Here is a 19365-nt window from a genome sequence, read left to right on the forward strand (position 1 = left end):
CAGGATATAACTCCTTATAATAGGTCTCAGAATCTTATATACTGTCCTATACTAGCAAAATTGCAAAAAAGTATAAGAAAAAAGCAAACAACAAATTGCAATGTTATAACCTGGAATATGGAATAAGATGTCACCTTGGCCCTGGACACTAAGACCCCTTTGTTCTCCTCTTCTGTCCTCCAGCAATCCTTTCATCTCTTGTCTCTTGTCAGGGAGTTGTATCTCCGCGATGCATGGAGGCTCGTCCCCAAGCACCTTGTCCTTGCCCTTGCCCTCCTCCTCCTCCGCCTCCCCCACCACCATGATCCTTATCCGATTCTGGTTGGCTCTGGGCTCGCTCAGGCTTAGGGTTGGGTGTGCACGGGGGGTCAGGTTGTTGGACTGACATGGTCCTGCGCAGGTGGGTTCGTTTACACAGAAAGTCAGGCTTCGCTGAGAGACCAAATGAACCTTTCCTTAAGACCATGCGAACTGAAGGAGATTTCTTAGGTCTGGCTCTGTGCCCAAACTGAAGAGTGGAGAGGTGTGCTGCATAACCTTCGCTCAGGAACTACACATACCACACAGGCAAAGAGTTAGAACATCTGACAGGGAGAAGTGAGAAGATCAAAGTACACAAATGTAAACTGAACTACCTGGCACTGATTTTGGTACTTCTTCGAAGGTCTGCCAACAATATAAATTTGTGAGGGGCTGAGGCCAAGCATGTTGTAAACAGAGATGTCCTTCATGGAGCCATAGGCAGAGTTGATCTTAATGTGACACTGGTGAAAGAGAAAATAACCAGTCACACACACGTGTGACATTTTGATTCAGCACATCCCAAAGCTACAAAATTGTGAGTGAGAGAGTGAGAAAGATCTCACTGTACGGCGGGGACCAAAAGGTCTTATTTGCTGTATAAGAAATATTAACTGCCTATGTTAATGTCAGGATTTACCTCCTGGATGAGGTTCCTGAGGAAGATGGTCTTTTGTCGCAGGGGGTCATGAACTAAGCCCTCAGAAAAAAAGATCATCCCGTGGGGGAAATTGTGCTGCGAGAGCCAGGACACCACACGCTGTTTCTGCATATCAGGACGGCCTGTGATGTAGATGATCAAATATCCCAAGTCCTGCCAATGCCTGGATGTGAATGCATAAAATCAAGCACACATCAAAGGGAATAATTGTATCACGGTGGCATTATCACAGAGAGGATGCGCATAAATCCTTAAAACACTGAGAGCTCCAACAAAGCACGCGCATTGACTACTGAATTTGTATTTTCCTGTGAACCCATCTACCTTCTCAAGATTTACATGTAGACATACAACCACACGCATGTATAATCAAAAAGGGTAATCAGTTACCTGACCACATCGACAGCTCCAGGACGGACCTTGGGGTCGCTGCCCATGATTGACACACTGGCAGCAAAAGAGCCATCAATGCTGAACACAACACACTCCATGCCCCTTGGTAACACAGTCAGGTAGGCCTCTGCACTAGTCTGATCCCCCCTGTGGATTGAAAAAAGGAGAAACTACATATTAAAAAAAAAAAGAGAACTTAGTTGTTACTCCCTTCAAGGCCACTATTTATGCAGCATTATCCAGCAAGGAGCTCATACTCCAACACAGAGCATAAATAAATAAAATCTTTCTCTTCTTTCTACATCTTATTTGATAATACAGCACTTTGTAAAGGGAATGCCACATGGATGCTTACTTGACTACCATTTTAATGGGATATACTCCTAGGCCAAGCTTCTTGGTCTTAGGTATTGTGTATGTGACTCTGCCACTGCTGTTGGTCACCTCTGTGTCAAAGTGCACCCAGCGGCCCGACTGAGGCTGTGTCATGAGCAGGATATCCACCTGAGAGGGGCAGGGGTATAACACATGCGATTAATTGATTAATGTCAGCCTAACAAAGAAACGCACACACATCAACATAAATCATATCGCTGTTTTTCACCTTTTCTCCAGTCAGAGTGACCATATCCAAGGGGCCATACATGAAGCGACCAACCAGAGTCTGGGGTCCATCCTCGGTGGCAATGACATCATTCACCCTGTGGTTTGCTGTGACGTTCTGCAGTTAGTGACAAGAACTACCTCCATTATTCAGGACACAAATGTAACACGTGAGCCTTTACGGCAACAACAGTTTGTCTCTGGTGCGCTACCCTGGAGTAACTTTTATGACTCATGCCGAAATGTGATTAGAAGTAACAGAAAAAAGGATCAGTGTCAGAGTTCAAATTAAAAAATATAAAGGATATTATCGCATGAAAAATATATCTAAATGTGCTATGAGCAACATTTAAACATTTAATAATTCATTCATTCATTTATATGGTTAAAGAACAGTCTGCTACAATTGTTTGATGCCAAGTTTGACGCAGCTGCAATACTGTGTGGCGTGCCTCAAGGGTCTAACGGTGCTTTTTAATCTTTGTTAATCATTCTTCAAATATCTGTAATTATTAAACTAGACTTACTGCAGTGAATTATTACTCTGCTCTACAGCTGCTGTAGTGCTTTTACAAAACATTATGATGCCATCTTGAAACTGTCCTTCGACCTTTTAGATGTAAAAACTCATAATTATATCACTACATCCGAAAACACATTTGTGAAAAGGTTCATTATTATTAGTGCACCATTAATAAAAACACATATGAGTGCTCTTTTTCTAAACAAAACAGAAAATGACATTACTTTACATTACTGTATATAAAGCATGTATAAAGACTTTACATCCACTGTATTTCTGTCTAGCCTTTCAATTTAAAAAGTTAATAATAAAAAGGCAAGAAAATATTCCCCACATTTAAAAGTAAATAGTTTAGCACAAAGGGAATTTGTCAGATTAATTACCAAATGAGAAGGGATAAGATATAATACACATTCATATCATGCTAATTTATTTATTTATTTATTTTTTGCCTGTCTCATTTGGTTCTTTAGCCGTCCGAATTGTTGTCTGAAGACCAACAAGGATACCCAATGGATTTACTTTGCCAAATGGATCATCACGGCCTTGCCGTATTGGTCCATTTGATCAACCTTTGTTGTTATTATTTATTTTATTTTATTTTCAGTTGTTACAGACGGGACAGACATGACTGAGGGATAGAAAGGGAGAAAGAAAGATGAAGGAAAAGAAAAACAGAAGGGAAGAGGGACAGTGAGAAAGGGCACTTAAAAAGAGAAAGAAGAGAAAAAAAATCTCCTGGATCACCTGTTGAGAGAAAAAGAAGAGAAAACAAGCAAAAGAAACAGAGCAACATACTAAACACAACACCATCACGTTAATCTAGCTAAGTGTAAACAGCAGTAAATACTAAATATTGAATGTTGTTGTGTAGCAAGCAGGACCGACAGCGCACAATGTGCTTGGAAATAGCAGCCAATAGAGGTGTAGTTTATGTCTATGAACAGTGAACACCCGTGTGCACACCTGTGTGGATCAGCGCGCTTGTATTCAAAAGGTTTCCCCATGTAATGGTCTGCTAGAGGATGTAGAGAGCCATAGCCCCGTCCCCCAGGGCATGAAGCAGGCATGGAGGAGATCCAGGCTTCAGACATCCAGAGGCCCCAGAGTGCGAGAGCCCAAGGAGGACCACCGGAGGGGCATCCGTGCCACCCTCCTGGGAAGAGCTGAGGAGAGCCCCAGATGAGGGGTCACCCAGTAGCCACGGAGCAGAAGCCAGAGGGGGCTGCAGTGGCGTGCCCGCCATCTCTGCCAGCAGCCAGCTGTGCCAGAGTGAACCGAGCCGCAGGCCCAGAGGCCGGAGGCCCGAGGGCCCCCTTTGGCCCGGCAGAGCCTGACAGGCACCAGGCCCCGCCAAGTAGTCACCGGGAGTGAGCTGGTACATACCTGAGCGCCCAGCCCCGGACACAAAGAACCACCAACGCACCGACCCCTGAGGGCATCAGTTACCGGCAGGGAGTGTGGTGAGGGGAGATAGGCCTTTGGAGGTCTTGGGAGTTCCCAGAGAGGTGGAGTGTAAGACCCAACCTGACATATAGACACAGACAAACAGGCACACACAGACACAAACATGCATTCCCACCCTCATGCACACATATACAAATACTTAACACTCACCCAACATAGGGATAGACATACATGGACACTGTACACACAATCACACTCCCCAAACAAACTCTATACCCCAGGTCCAGGTACCCTCGCCCCTGAAGGGGGAAACGGCACCTAGACCCAGGAGATGTTACCCTTTCCCCCGGGATGGAGGCAAGCAGACTGCCCCAGGCTCCGCAGCAGCAGGGAGGCCCCGCATCCCAGATCCCAATCGGATGGCCAACACCTCCTCCCAGCCCCCCCGCCCCGATGGCCAGCAGAGAACAGGGGTGTGTGAAGACCCCAAACCTTCCTCCTCTCGCTCATGTGTAGTGTTGCTGCATGTTGTTCTAAGGTGCATTTAAAACACGGGAGAGCATGGTGCTGCTGCCAGAGAGCAGCAGGTGTTAGCACGGCCCCTCCCGAGAACCCTCAATGTCTACATGGATTTAAAATTGAGAGGTGGGCACCGGCGCCAGAGGTGGGGTTGAATACATAGACCGTCGTTAACGTGCCCACCGTCAAGGCCCTATATGTATGTGTTATGAGAGTGTGAGTAATGTGGATGTCTAAGTTGTGGAATAAAATTGAGGCACGGGTGGCCAGAAGGGGGGGGGGGTAATGCCTCCCCTGCACCCTGGTGACACACCCGCACCCCAAGGCCCCACTTGTGTGGGTGGGTGTGTTGGAGCGGGAAGAGGGAGGCAGCCGGGGATGGGGAGGAAAAGAAGGGAGCAAGATGCCCCTCCCTGGGCCAGCTCTCCCGCTGACCCCAGTAGGCACCCCCGTCCTTCAGCACCCACCAAGGCAAGGGAGCCCAGGCTCATCCAGATCGGGGCCTACGGCAGCAGGACCGCCCAGCCCCACAGAACCCGGGGCAGCCCACCCAACCCCACCGCAGAGAAAACTGTACCCACCCTAACATTCAATCATCTCCCAGACTGCACAAGACAGTAGACACCCAGGTTAAGTTTATTCTCCACCTCTCCTATGACTCTCCCCCACCTGCAGAGTGGACTCCTGCAAGGATGGAACAAACTCCCTGTCAGTTGAAGAGCCCCCTAGTTAGGCCGATGTGCCAGAGGCCCCCTGTGCCAGGGCTGAGCCCCCGTGCACCCACCCGCCCACAACCTCGGCGACACACCAACAAGGGCCTAAGGCCCCAAGGCCCAGCCAGAGCCCTAGCACGGAGGCGAAGCACCCCTGAACCCCAAGCCCCCACGCCATCATGCTAATTTATTAATAGCTTCATCAACAATACTGTGCAAACAAGCACAGATCATAGAGTGAAGACACTTTAAAAAAAATAAAAGAACAAACTTAAATCAAAATTTTAATCAACCACTTGTTGCTTTTAGCACAATTCTTCTTGGGACACTAACAGTTTTTCAAGGTTTGTGCTGTAACTAAGGGAACATCTTCTGTGGATTTAAGCTTTCTTGATTCTCTGTCTCTGTCATGTAATCTGAGATGACTCTACAAGAGTAAGTCTGCTTCATCATTTGTTGCAGGACACCTTGCTCCACCTGTAGCTGAATGTTTCTTTATGATTAAGGGTTTATTGTCCGGGGACATCATTAAGCTCTGCAAAGTGAATTTATGAACAGATGCTTTCCTGATGGTAATGCGTAATGTATAAGAAAGGGAACATCTAAAGCACCTGAACTATTGTGAACTTCCACCAAAATTAGTCGTCACTTTTGTCTGTACATGGCCTGTCTTTACAAGCCTTTGAGACAAACACAATGAGAGGGAATGAGATGAAAAATAGCCATAAATTTCCTGCTTTCATGCCCTGTTTTTCCAGATTTCCAAGTCCAGCCAAATATTGCTGAAGAGTGCACTGTGGGACCTTACAGAAAAGCATGCTAACTCCCTATTAAGCTTCCTTGTCATGTTCTATTCTCCATATTGCGCTATTCAGTGAGTACCTCCAAGTGTGCCAGCAGTGGAACACTAATCCCTAAATCTCTTCTTGCTGAGATGGTTGCATTTTAATAGCACATTATGAGCACGCTAATGTATAATTCACAGACTCTGTTGTGGGTCACCATGACAGAAACTGTAATTTTCCCTCCCTAACTTCTCTGTCATTTCTGCAACCTCAACGTTATACTGAAGAATTTTAACAGCATACAGTGCAAGTTTTATTGGCCTCACGAAGCTAGTATTTCAATTTTGGATTTATGTTTGTACATTGTAACAATAATTGATCAAAATAAATTATCAAAGGGGCCAACATCTATAAATAAAATATCACAGGTGTACAGCCACACGTGCAAACAAAAGCAGCAGCGACGATAAATTTATTAACTCAATCGTTGTTTACTGCGGTTGTTTCATCAAGATTAAAAGGCTCGGATACATTTCGTTTACTTGAAAATGTTCTGCTGTTTATTGACAACACTCAGTGAAAGATAATGGAGCATCTGCACATGACAAATACAGCTAAATGCTAATGTGATCAACCATGTTGTTGTTGTGCTTTACCGTCTCACCACATCGGCTAATGATAATTGATTTAAAGGATGTGACATCTAACAACGAAGTTCAATGTTTCCAGCTGCTATCCCGCATTAGCTTTGTCAACAGTTAATTGTCTGCCAGCAAGAGGCGTCACTTACTCATCCTGTGATGGCAATGCAGAGAGAGAACATGTAAATATATATGTGCATACCTGTGCGTGTACATGCACCAGCATACAGTTTAACAAGATCCCAGCCTGCAGCTATGTGACTTGAGTGCATCACATGGCTCAGCATAGATTTATTTTTTGTGTCATGAACTCTGTGTGGAATATGTGAAAACAATACGAACAAGCAACTTGTGGCTAATGACACCATCAACTCACAGACAAAACTATGGAGGACACGAGTTAGTGAGTCAGACACCTGCCTGTTAAAGAGTAGCACACGAGAAGCAACACAAGAAACAATTGCCACAGTAGTGGTCCCTCTCCAGCTGTGACAAAGGCCTCTTACCACAGCAAGAAACCTTTGAAATAGTTGCCAAATCTCTCCGAATAGCATCGCCCTGAAACAGATCATCTGGCTGCGCCCAGACTGAATCGGCATGGGGCTGCTTTAAATCCACACGTACCGACTCGTATCCAGGACGGGGGCAACTGCTTTCAGCACTAACATAAGAATCACATCACTTAGCTGAGGTGAGGCATGAACAAGACGACACCGAGAAAAAGAAAACCTTCAAACTCAAATATAGTTATGTTTCCATGGCACTCTGGCTATTCAGTTCTATTTATAGCCTCATGAAAAGCAAGCAGTCATTTTGTGTTTTTAGAAAAGGGATAGCAATGTGACCTTGATTATTCTACTCGGCAGGGTTCAGGAACATCGAGCAATTGTATGCGTCTGCCTGTATCAGTGATCAGGGAGTATTTTAAGATTTTTCCAACTTCAGACCATTCATGGAGGCCAAAGACTTAACTACTACAGCTTCAGCCATCTGTAGTACCCGTATTTTAACCCTGATTAAGTGCATGTTACAAATTAGGGAAAGATGACTGAAATCAGATTTTGTCTACTACTTTTACACCCTTTACTGTGTTACTTCATCTGCATCTTGCAATCGAACCCAGTTGTTGCAAACAAAGGCATTTAATTTTTCTTTTTTAATTTGGATCAACATGCCATCGTTGGTCCATGCCTTAAAGGCACAACCAATCTCTTAACCACCGGATTTCTGGCTGGCAAACCTGAGGCTCATCACCTAATCAACACCCTGCAGTATATATACACTAGCTCGCAGATTGTTCGTTCAATTGTTGTGGTAGAGGGGAGCCTTTCTCGTTTCCCAAACTCTTGCTCTGATCGCTAGTTTGCTAACCTGCTATCTTTGCGCCCTAGGTTTCCTGTGTGAGCCAGCCAAACCTGTGTCAACTCTATCTGCTGATTGATTTGACAGCTTGCCAACCCTGCCTACCACTCTACACGTCTACAGTCTTTGCCAGTGTCAGCCACAGCTGAAAAAGCCTTTTAACTAAACTCTAGGATCATCTTTTTAGTCAGCCAATTCTTGATTCCCAAAACACTGAACATCATGTTAATCTGGTATTAAAGTATATACATCCAAAAAAAAGGGGGAATTTTAATTTTTTACCCTTAGTTTGACATGTGTCCTCCTTCTAAGCCACTTCTCACGGGGACCAGAGGGTGAGAAAGGAGCCGAGTCCAAGTTGTCTGCTTCCTTTGCCTTTATGCAGTCACATCGCATGAGCTGTTAATGAATACAAGAATATTTAAAAATAAGAACAGGCATTTCCATAAGATAACACAGGTTTGTTTGCTAATTACTGTTAGCTGATATACTGACGAACAGTGCATCTAAAGCCTTAAAAGAGGTTCATCGTGTTTCTAATTCACAGTTTTGTAGGGAATTACTGCATATTGCTTGACTGAGGCTCTGCTTATCATTTTTGACCAGGTGGCCTAAACATCAAGAGAGAGTTTCCATTAACACAGCAACAGAAAGTCTGGCAAATGACTTTTCACACAACTTTTACATTCTGTTACAAATCGTAAATATTCGGCAGCACAAATGATGCTGTACGCCAAGGTTTATTAAATTCCTAATGACTTCAATAGAGCTTTGTTTACTTTGTGCATCTCTAAATCCTCTCCACTGTCTCACAAAGACAACACACAGCAGATCGAGCCAACACGAGATTTCTTTTCCCTATGGAAGCTCTGCTTTCTAATCATCTGTTTTAAAAGAGTGCCAGTGTTTCTAGAAGTTTTTCATAAGAAATAATGTGATTAAACAGATGTTTTTCAAATGTATTTACTGGCATAGTGTTCATTGGTATCTGAGGAGTTACAGATTCTCCTTATCCTTGTTATCATAGGTTAAAGCTGAACTGCCCATAACATTTTTATGGGCAGTTCAGTGGGCAAAATGTGGCATAAACCTTGTCAAGGTTCATTGCTTAATTCCAGCTTTAGTGCTAGAAATATATACTGCCAGCATGTTAAGACTCTCCTGATCAAATGATGGGTCCGTATGACTAATTAAAGTTGAGGATGGTAATATGGAAATGGCTACAGCTGAGCCTAAGCTGAGAACATATTTGCAGAAAGCCTAGCCAAAGAGTTGGTAGCACACATACATTTTCAAACTTTTGTAGATTTCAGTCATACGCTTATTGAATTTATTTATAAAGCAGACTAGACCACAAAATCAGACATGTCCATATTTTTGGCATATCAAAGAGCAAGCTTGATAAAAGGGTTTCAGTTTGTCAGAGGCTCAGCTGTGATGGGTCAGATGAATCCTGAACAGCTTCACATAAGATCAAGCACATCAAGTGTAACCTTGCCTTGTTTTGCACATCGTGTGTGTGTGTGTGTGTGTGTGTGTGTGTGTGTGTGTGTGTGTGTGTGTGTGTGTGCGCGTGTGTGTAAAAGAGAGTAATTTAGAGAGTCCTATTTCATGTTTTCATGCTGACAGCTGAAAAGTTAGGCAGCATCTACAACATATGCTGAACAGAGTTTCATGTCTGGACAAAAATGTGAAGTTTGACTGGTTGTGGTTGTTGTGGACTTTTGGAAACAGATCAAACTCAAATGGCTGAGTTCCTCACATGCCATCCATTCAATTACAGTGAAGCACGCTCCCATTTACAGTACAGCTGAACTTTTTTCTCCGTCTCTGCTAGTCTGAGCGTGAACGATTCTCTGCGTTCTGAATTAGCCTTGTGATAGACAGGTGACCTCTCCAGGGTGCAGCCCTCCTCTTGGCCTGTGACAGCCGGGATAGTATTCAGGCGATCCACGTGACCCTGAATTGGATGAGTGGTTAAGAAAACGGATGGATGGACTATCTCCTAGTGTGACAAATAGGTCAAGTCATTGTATGCTCTTTGAATTACACATTGTATGAACTGTTTTACATTAATAAACCCTTTCTCTTTTGTCCTGTTATGTAGAGAACAAGACAGTTTATTGTTTTAAGCACACTGCATGAAATGCCAGTGCATGAGTCTAAAAACACCACAGTTTATTCTTATAATGTTAAGATACACTGTTTCCAACTTGACACCTCTGCTCATTATCTCCATGTCCTACCTCCCACACCTTTATCGTTGTTTTTGTTGCTATATTGAACTGCGTTAGAGAGCTGAACTTGTTTTTGGTGCATCTCTCAGAAAGAGTCCAGTGGATGACGCTTTTAGATATTTAAATACAGTTAGGTAAAAAGTAAGTACAGCCTCTGTCATTTTACATATTATGATATAATACAACCACAATTCCAAAAAAGAGTCGCAAATAAAAACAGAATCCATCTAATTTCCTTTGGAAACAGTAAGTGTGTACATAGACAGAACGAGGATGGATAGGTGGATGATGTGTTTGTATTTTTAAAAAATGATGGTGGTTCTTTATTTATCTGATTTGTTTGTTCTAATAGGCAATTTATATTTCATCATTTGCAGGGAATGAGTGACAATAAGATACCTCTTATACCTAAGATACCAACAAAAAGCATACCTCATCTAGTGATCATGTCCAGATCAAAGCTGTGATTAAGGGTATAAGTGAGCTGCAGGATTTAGTTAGTCTTCAATTTGAGCTGCAAAAACAGCCATTTTCGAGAAAACAATACTGCTATTAGCAAGGCTCTCTCACCTGCCGAAGAACAAAAGCTGCCACGTCAGTGGACTCCCAGTAGGAGGCGTGAAAAAGGTGAGGCAGAGCCACTGTTGGAAACGCAGTCAGCACATCAGGGCAGTACAGAGCATAGTCCAGCCTCTTGGAGCCCCACCAACTACTGGAAACTGAAACATAAACACACATCCTCATACTTAGATGGGGGATCTGAGGTCACTTTAAAAGCTGTGAAAGCTCATCAACTTGAATTAATCTCCAGAAGACAAATGAAAGACGACGGCGTGGCCTTTCTGTCTCTTTGTTTTCCTCCCACTCACTGTTAGCGATGGTGTTTCCAAGTTGGCCCATGGAGCAAATCGACATTTCACTTTCCACACTGGTCACACTGGCTCTACGCCCCCCCTCTTCTCCTCCTCCTCCTTCAGTGTCGGTCTCAGAGGACTGCTGCGAAGTCGGCCCTCCGTGAGTTTGTTCACCTTCCAAAAACACATTTGGATGACTTTGGATACTGTCTGCTATAGAGGGAGGGGAGGGGGGGTGAATACAAGAACAAATGGAGAGGGAAGAAGGAAATGCTTTGATTACAACAATTGACTGGTCTGAATCTTTAAATCAATGCTGCTATTTGCCTAATAAGCCAGGTTCTTGCTGTGTATTGACTTGCTTTGCATTTTATAAAGCAAAACAAAGACAAGCACTATGTATAAGTGTGATAACAGACGAAAAGCTTCTTCCACACTCTGTCGGTTTGAATCAATTTATTAGACTGTATTTGGCATTAGCTTTGGGAGCCAGAAAGCATCTTGCTGTTGGTTCCTGCAGACAAGTAGAATAATTTATCAGGTTGGGTTCCTCGTTTCCCCCAGCAAGGCTCTACACTGCATTTTCCTATTTGTTCTGTCTTAATACTGAAGATCCCAGAGACCTCGTTTCACTAGACATCCCAAACATAACAGTTTTCTCTCACAGACCCTAAAAGAAAAAGCATCATATGGTTATTAATTCAGACAGCAGAGAGGCAAAGGCCTATCAGCTCTGTTCATTAGCACATTTATCTTAACAGCTATAAAAGATTCAGGACAAAAGGAGATTGACGCTGAATGTAACAGAGCTTCTACCTGAGAATATCCTCTGACAAGCTGAACAACAGCAGCAAATGAAAAACAGCGAAAGGCTCATCTCTTTGTTTGAGAATGCTCCCTTGATGTTTTCTGCTTTGACCTATACTATAAAACTTTTTTATCTCTTGAGAGTACTGATTATTCCATTAGCGAAGCCATTTTTTATGAAAGTAGAATGGCAACTACAAACCCACCATTACATTTCTATCTCTCTTTCTCTCCTGAGAGCAAATGCTAATCAGAACACATCGTGTCTGGGCTGGTCTTTGATCGGCGCTTCGGATACAGCATACCCTTCACAGTTTCTTCTGTCAGTTTACTTCTACTTGTGCCAAACATAAACATTAACATTACAGATAAACATCTGTGGACATTGTGGATGCCTGCCTCTATTCAGTATCTGCAAATGGCTGTGATGTGTCAAAGTCATTATCCAGAATTTTCAGTTTGTTTCACAGCTTGTTATTCTCACGTAAACCCTTTCGCTGCTGTTGGAATGGCTATAAATATGCCAGCAGATGAAGTCCCATGTTGCTTGTTTGGTTTGAGAAGGATGAGCAACTGCAGCAGAATACAGATTAACTGCGGTTCTCAGAAACATGGGGGAGAATCAGCGGTGGTTAACAAATCCCCGCAGTCGAGGCAAAGAATAGTCCACATTCGGTCTGTTAGGAAGATGAAGATGATGAAGAAATCTGACACATACTCTGTACTTATCAGTGCCGGGCATCTGATTGCCAAATTTTCTGTGTCACAGGTCTGTGTTATGTGAATATATGTGGGAAGAAAAGACATTTTTAGATGAGAAGGGAAAAATGTAACTGTTCAGTATTTTAGGGGTGTTTTAAATGAAGTCTACCAGGTTAAAATATAACTTCAATGCTGTGTTACATAAACACATTTGTGTGGTGATGAGCATGTGGGGTCCTGCATTTGCTTGAACATGCAGTCTTTTAACAGATAACTACTCAAATCTTTGCAGGTCGCATTACTGGACATTGTTTTTACTTATGGCAATCTTTTTTTTTTTAAGGATATGTACTGGGGATGACACAACGATTCAAAAACAGGATTGTTATCTAACACCCGATTCTATCTAGGACCACAACGAGTGGGATTTATTCTTTAGTTTGCTGTTGAGAGCAATCTTTCATTATCGTTCCCCAACTCAGTAAAAACTGCAAAACAAACACGCCTAAATGTCACAGTCCTAGGGTTCTGTTCTTTTGTTGTCGTGTTTGAGTTTCATTGTTATTCCAGTTTTTGTATTTTGATTGCTGCTTCGAGTTCTTTTTCAGTATCGCTCTTTGTTTTCGAGTCCCAGCTTTTGTTTATCATTTATATAGGTTTTATTCCCGTCTTCAGTTCATCTTATTTAACTAGAGTTTCATTTTTTATCGATTTATGTTGTTATTTTATGGTAGAGCCTATGAAGTTAAATGAATTGCAAAATGTGAGCGCTTGTAGAATAAATGTGAGAACCTGTAGGGAAAAAAACACACATATTTACCTTCATACTTGTCCTCCTACACTGTGTTGTTTGCAGTTTCAGTTTTTTTTGTCATTTCTTGGCCCTTGTTTTGTCAGAGTACATTTACTGTGCTATCTTCACGTTAGCTCGTTCACTCACAGTATTGTTGTGTTTCCTCATTTCCGTGAGAGTTGTTTGTTTCCCAAACACAACTCATTGTTATTAGAATCTGTATCTGATTTTGAGTTGACGCCCTCCCATTGATTGTCTGATTATCCTCATCTGTCTCTCATCACCCAACTATGTCCATCCCCCTGATTAGCTCTCTCATGTCTCCCCTCAGTCTTGAGCATCTGTGTGCTTTCCCAGTGTGGTGCTTGTTTGTTTCCCTGGAGTTGTAGACTTTTTTAAACTTTGTGTTAAATATACAACATTCACCCAGTAACACAGTTCTTTTCCTATGCCTAGCACTTTATATATCTCCTTGCCCAAGGATACGTTGGCATGCCGACTGGAGCAGCCGGGTATGAACCACTAACCCTTTAGTAGATAACAAATTAGTATATAACCTGCTCTACCTACAGCTAGAGCTACTCCACAGACTTTTGCATATAAATTCTCCTCAGCACAACAAGCCTGATTCTTTGATGGCACACCAAAGGATTTTCTGTCAGTGACCTGGTGCTAATCACAAGAGGCCAAGATCTAAACAGTAATCAGACAGTTGGTATAAATGTATTATTTGAGGGGCATAAATTTTGTTTAAATGAAAATTTCCAAAGCTGTACATCAATATCACACAAAAACCCATACACCTTGTGTTTTATAGTGGTAGTGCTTTATTTTCACTTCAATAATTTGAAAGAAAAAAATTCCTTCCTGTACTTCCTGTCGCTACTTTATCACTCATACAGACACAGTTGTATTTAAACTGAGGACATCACATTGATTCAAGTTTCACTGTAGTACTCCTGCTGTAAACCCAATCAAACCTAATCATTTTCTAAGCTTAAACATCACTGTAAAATGTTATGGGGGGGGATCTTGTGAAGCTTTACCTCCACTGTCCCCATGACAAAAGTGTTCAAAGTAAGCACACACAAGTGCAGACACACTCAACATCCTGCTTTCATTAATGAGACCTGCCCTAAGCCTCTCAGAGGGACCTTCCTCTCCTTCAGTCTATCGAACAATTGCACAGCCCTATCTTTCTTTCACAGCACAATGAGCAAAGAGAGTCAGAAAAGGTGGGGGCGGCACTGACTCTGGCGTCATTTTCTGAAACATGCGCCACCAAAGATGTGTGCTGAGGAAGAAGAGGGTCATAAAAATCTGCTAGAGTTGCCAGGAAAAATGGAGATGGAAGGGGACATACATTTTCCAGCTTTTCTTCCCCACCTGTTTATATGCATGTCTGTGTGTGCCTAAGTTAAAGCAATAAGAGCAAACAGAGGTTTGGTTAAATTACCAGTATTTACATAGAAGGAATTTTCAATAAGTGTGAAGAATGAGTGGTAAAAGAAAGGATGAACAGATGACTTTGCAAGTGAGGGAGGATGATCCTTAGAAAGTCGTTGTCACAAAAAGACATGAAAAGGGACTTTCAACCCACTCAGCCATTGCAGCGCTCTCAGCCTCCATACTGAACATCTGATTAACAAATACATTTATGGTGAGCTAAAATATACTGCCGTCAACCTTTTACATTAAAACGCCATTAGCTGTGCCATTAATACTGATAAGGATTATTATAATTCCTTTTGCATTTGCTGTTTGGATGATCATATTTCCCATTGGGCTGTTGCTGGAAATCAATAACAAGAGGGCCCATTCTCTGTATATTAGCAGCATTCATCATAATAAAAGCTCTACTGTTGGCGGGTGTAGATGTCAAAGTCATACCCACAGGAGCCTGATTTGATTGGCTCTCCATGCCTTCATAACAACTAATTACCATATTACAGAGCAGGAAATGGGTAATGTGAGCGCTGCTGTAACTTCTGTGCGCCTGCACCTGTCTATGGTTTTTGATTTAACACACATCGCAATTTGAGAGCTTCCAAGTCTGATCAACAGAACTGGGATGCAGACCTCTAATTAAAACCCACTGTAGCTGCAAGCCAGTGCTGTCTGTGTGCTTTTTACACTTCATCACCTTTATCAGCACTTCTGGCTCTAAGAGGCGTCAAGCATCTCCATTTGTGACCAGCTGGATGCAATTACATTTTTTTAAAGAAAAGGAAAAAAAGACCTCAGGGGTTCAAGCATGTGTCAGATATTTCCTTTACATAGGTCTCATTGAAGAATCAGCCATGAGTCCATGTTTAAACAACAAATGATTCAATGATCTAATGACTGCTTCAATGACTGCTCCAGGATTAGATACAGTAGTTTAGCTAATTAGATTCATTTCAAACAAAGAATAACCCTACATGGTTCTGTGTTAAGCATTCCCCATTGACACTCGGAGGTTTCTGTTACATAACTGAACCCTCCTTACAGGAAATGAAAAAAATAACCAGATTTCTCACTAATTACTTGGATAGCAATAAGTGCTCAGAGAAATCTGCTCACTATTCAAAAAATGCTTCAGCATGCAGTAGAGTGATATGGGAAACATTATTCTTATACGTAACATATAGTAACTAAAGTGCTAAAAATTTGCTTATTTGTGGTGTTTCTGTCATGGTCCTGGGTCAGTGACCCAGTGTTTTGGATTTTGCATTGTTATTTTTTATTCTTAGTCTTTGGTTTCATCTTGCTTCATGTATATTAGGATTTAATTTCTGTTTGGTGTTTCTATCTCTTAGGTTTTGTATCTCTTAGGTACTCAGTGCTCCCTCTGTTTAGTGTCTGGTCTGTGTCTCTGTACCTGCCCTGGACCCGCCTTTCCTGTCTAGTCGTCCCTGTCCTTATGTTCCTGATGTATCAGTATCATGAGTCTGTGTCTGTAAGTTCTGTCTGTGTGTTTCCTGTTTTAATTTGAAGGTCCGTGTCTCAGGTTAGCGTATTCTGTCTTGCTTCCCTTGTCTCGTCTTGGCCAATTAGATTCAGGTGTGTCTCCCTCCTGTGCGCCACTTCCTTTTTACCGAGTTTGTGTATTTAGTGTCCGTGTCTGCTCCTACTTGTCGTCGTGTCGTACCCTCACCAAGCGGTGTGTTATGTCTCCCTTGCCTTAGCTTACGTTTGTGTCTCTCGGTTTAGTTCAGTTTGTGTCCAGCAATAAAGCTGTTAAAGCTCACATCTGCCCTTTTTGAGTCTGCATTTTGGTCCTCCATCCCTTCCTGCATGCATACAGCCATGACAGTTTCTAATAGCTTATTCCTGTTTTTAATGAAATACAACAATGCTGAAGTCTTTGTTTATTTTTATTTTTTTTGCCTGACATGCAACTTCTCACAGGAAAGGACCCACAGAGAGGACAGCTGCATTGAAGTTCCAGCCTTCAATCAACAGGCTGTAGCCAAAAGAAGCAAAGGTAATTGGAGAGTATGTATGCTGAGTGAGTAATGAGCTAACTGTACAGCAGTGCAGCAGATCTTCAAAAACATAAAGCAATTTTTAAAAAAGGAATCTCAAAATTAAAACAGGAAATAACAGAAACAGAAACCCAAAACTATGACAGGCAGGGCAGCCAATTTTTGACTGCCATCTCATATGTGCAACAAGACTCGTGTGAGTCACACTTGTTGATTTTATTTTAGTGTAATGCTGAGCACAAATATTTGTCAAAAATCATAAACAAACATGTACATCATCTCTGTTTGCGCACAAAATTATTTTTTGTTCACTCGTGTCCCAGCTTTTCTAAAGGGGAAACAAGTGTGACACAGAAACTGATAAAATTACATGCATGTCTGGTTCTAAATAAACAGTTTCTGCTCTTTTCTTTTTCAGTAGTATACCACTTTAGGGTTTCTAATAAAAAAGGATAGTTGAAAGCAAAATGGAAATTAATTTTCCCCATAACTGAGTAGACACGACTGACAAATCTGCTCTTAGTTCAGCATATTTCTAAAGCTTGCACTTCAATAGCAGGGTATACAATTTTCTAAAGCCTCACACCAACCCACAAAGCCTTATCTTCATATCTCTTCCCGTAGGCTGTTAAAACAAGCGATCAGTCCTTGTCCTACTTTCTCTCAGTAATGTAGGTGGATGGAGAGAAAGGGGAACCAGACGATGCATCATAACTGCTGTTAAGAGAGAAGCTTTATGTCCCAAGAGTGGGCTAAAACATGCACCAAATAAATCAGGGACTCATTATGGAGTCCCTACAACCAAGAATCCCAGAGAGATTACAGCAGTGCTGTGCCAGATCTAACAGCTGACTACCTCACATACTGTGACTGATCCTCAGAGAGAAGTGTAAAGCCAATGGTACTCCACCACAAGAAGATAAAGTAATAATTACTTGAACCGCAGGCTTTAGGGGGCAATTTCGGTTCTGCCTCTATAGGACAAAAACACACAGATGGGATCAAGGCTCTCTGTGTCCTGTATAAATGTAAATGGGAGAACTCACACTGCTAAGTCACTTAGTCTCTCTGTAGTCAGTCTACCCCTGTAATCCAGTCAGAGTAACAGAATTCAAACCAGATTTCATAAAATTAGAAATGAGAAAATAGATTAAGCAATGAAATATTCAGGAGCAGCAGTCCTCCCATATCAGCAAATTGATTTCCAGGCTTAAATCACTCGGCCTACCTATGAGCACCGAACGTCCATCTCCAAGAGGGTAGCGTTGGTAGCGTGGCACAGCAAAGGGTGGCAACTTGTGGAAGAGAGGCTGCAGTAGCGGCTCCAGTCTAGAAGCTGAAGGATCCGAGGGGTAAAACAGGTTGAAAATCTGAGAGCAGGCTGGACGAAGCTGGCTCACTGAGGGTCAGAAAACACAAATGACAAGCATGACCATAAGAAATGATTTCAACCTGAGTCAAGCGAGCCCTTTGGATAAGTGGAGTGATAAAAGCAAAGTGAAAATCAGTTTACCCTAACCCAGTGTAAACTTTGTTACAACGTTTTCATAGAAAAACAACATATTGATTGTATTAAATTTAAATCTACAGTACTTAAATACATGTTTTGCATCATTTCTCCTTCTTACCTTGAACAGCGGGCAGCACAGTGCGTCTCATGGCCAACACTAGGCCCAGCGGGCAACCCAGCAGGAAGCAGTCCGATACCTCAAAGTCAAATCTGCCTGGGTTCAACACCAGACTAGGACTACTGCCGCCACGCACCTCTGTGCCCTCCTTCATCAAACTGGAAGTTTAAAAATAACAGACACAATATACATCATTCATACAGGCAATTCACATTTAACATAATCCAGTACAAGATAAAAATATAATTAGAGTTCTGACATCTTGGATCTGAATACGCAGAAACTGGGGAGCGATGAGTAAACATCCCCCCGGCGCTTAATGCTAAATGCTCGGTTGGTGGAAGGGGTTGAAACAGCAAACAGTGATGGAGCAGCACTGACATCTCAGAGGGGGAGTTGGGAAATTTATAGCTTGAATGGGCCGTCAAATTGGGAGGGAGCGTTTGTTATACCACTCGAAAACAGAAAGACATGTTACATGTGAATGATGTAGTGCAGCCCAATTTGTCTGCCTGATTTAGCTCCATCAACACCACCAAGCTTTTTCCCCCTACTAACTGCTTCCATGGTCTAAGAGTCCAAAGGTGTGCAGTGTATGCCCTTCTCTCACCTGTAGTTTTTCCATTTCCCTCTCTTTCCTCTGTCTTTCTGCACATACTTCCATTTATAGGTGTTTGTTTCTGATCTCTGGCTACTTGCCTGAATAACCAAACATGCTCAGTGCTTATTCTCATACAGAAAATAAATAAGAAAAATGTTATTCAAAGTTTCCCTTTAAAGTACACACTTGTATTTTATATAGAGGACTTATAAGACTCATGTATTTTATATTTCTATATTTTTTTCTCATAAAATATATTGTTCACTGTATCCACACATTTAATTCTGATGCAAGAGAAAAATATTAAAGAGGCCACTTTTACAAGTGCTTACAAGCCTTTAATCCCTTTGAAAAAATGCAAAAAAAAAA

At 42.2% G+C, this 19365-nt stretch overlaps 1 protein-coding gene across 4 annotated transcripts in view; it reads right to left on the reverse strand.

Annotated features, from left to right (window-relative positions):
* The window catches only part of pitpnm3 (PITPNM family member 3), a 101297-nt gene that overhangs the window by 5096 nt on the left and 76836 nt on the right, over positions 1-19365 (reverse strand). For 2 of the 4 annotated variants that reach the window (XM_006801543.2, XM_006801541.2), the window contains exons 9-19: positions 18396-18553; positions 17996-18166; positions 11014-11211; positions 10715-10863; positions 8190-8306; positions 1959-2075; positions 1710-1858; positions 1352-1501; positions 941-1124; positions 636-764; positions 135-550 (exon numbers count right to left, since the gene is read on the reverse strand). In XM_006801543.2, the coding sequence (XP_006801606.2) occupies positions 209-550; positions 636-764; positions 941-1124; positions 1352-1501; positions 1710-1858; positions 1959-2075; positions 8190-8306; positions 10715-10863; positions 11014-11211; positions 17996-18166; positions 18396-18553 (1864 nt within the window). In that variant the 3' untranslated portion in view covers positions 135-208. Of the gene's footprint in view, positions 1-110; positions 551-635; positions 765-940; positions 1125-1351; positions 1502-1709; positions 1859-1958; positions 2076-8189; positions 8307-10714; positions 10864-11013; positions 11212-17995; positions 18167-18395; positions 18554-19365 lie in introns of all 4 variants that reach the window. The other 2 variants (XM_006801544.2, XM_006801542.2) reach the window with 2 other exon arrangements.

The sequence above is a fragment of the Neolamprologus brichardi genome, chromosome 14 (genome assembly GCF_056152115.1).
Source record: "Neolamprologus brichardi isolate AB-2024 chromosome 14, ASM5615211v1, whole genome shotgun sequence".
NCBI classification, from domain to species: Eukaryota; Metazoa; Chordata; class Actinopteri; order Cichliformes; family Cichlidae; genus Neolamprologus; species Neolamprologus brichardi.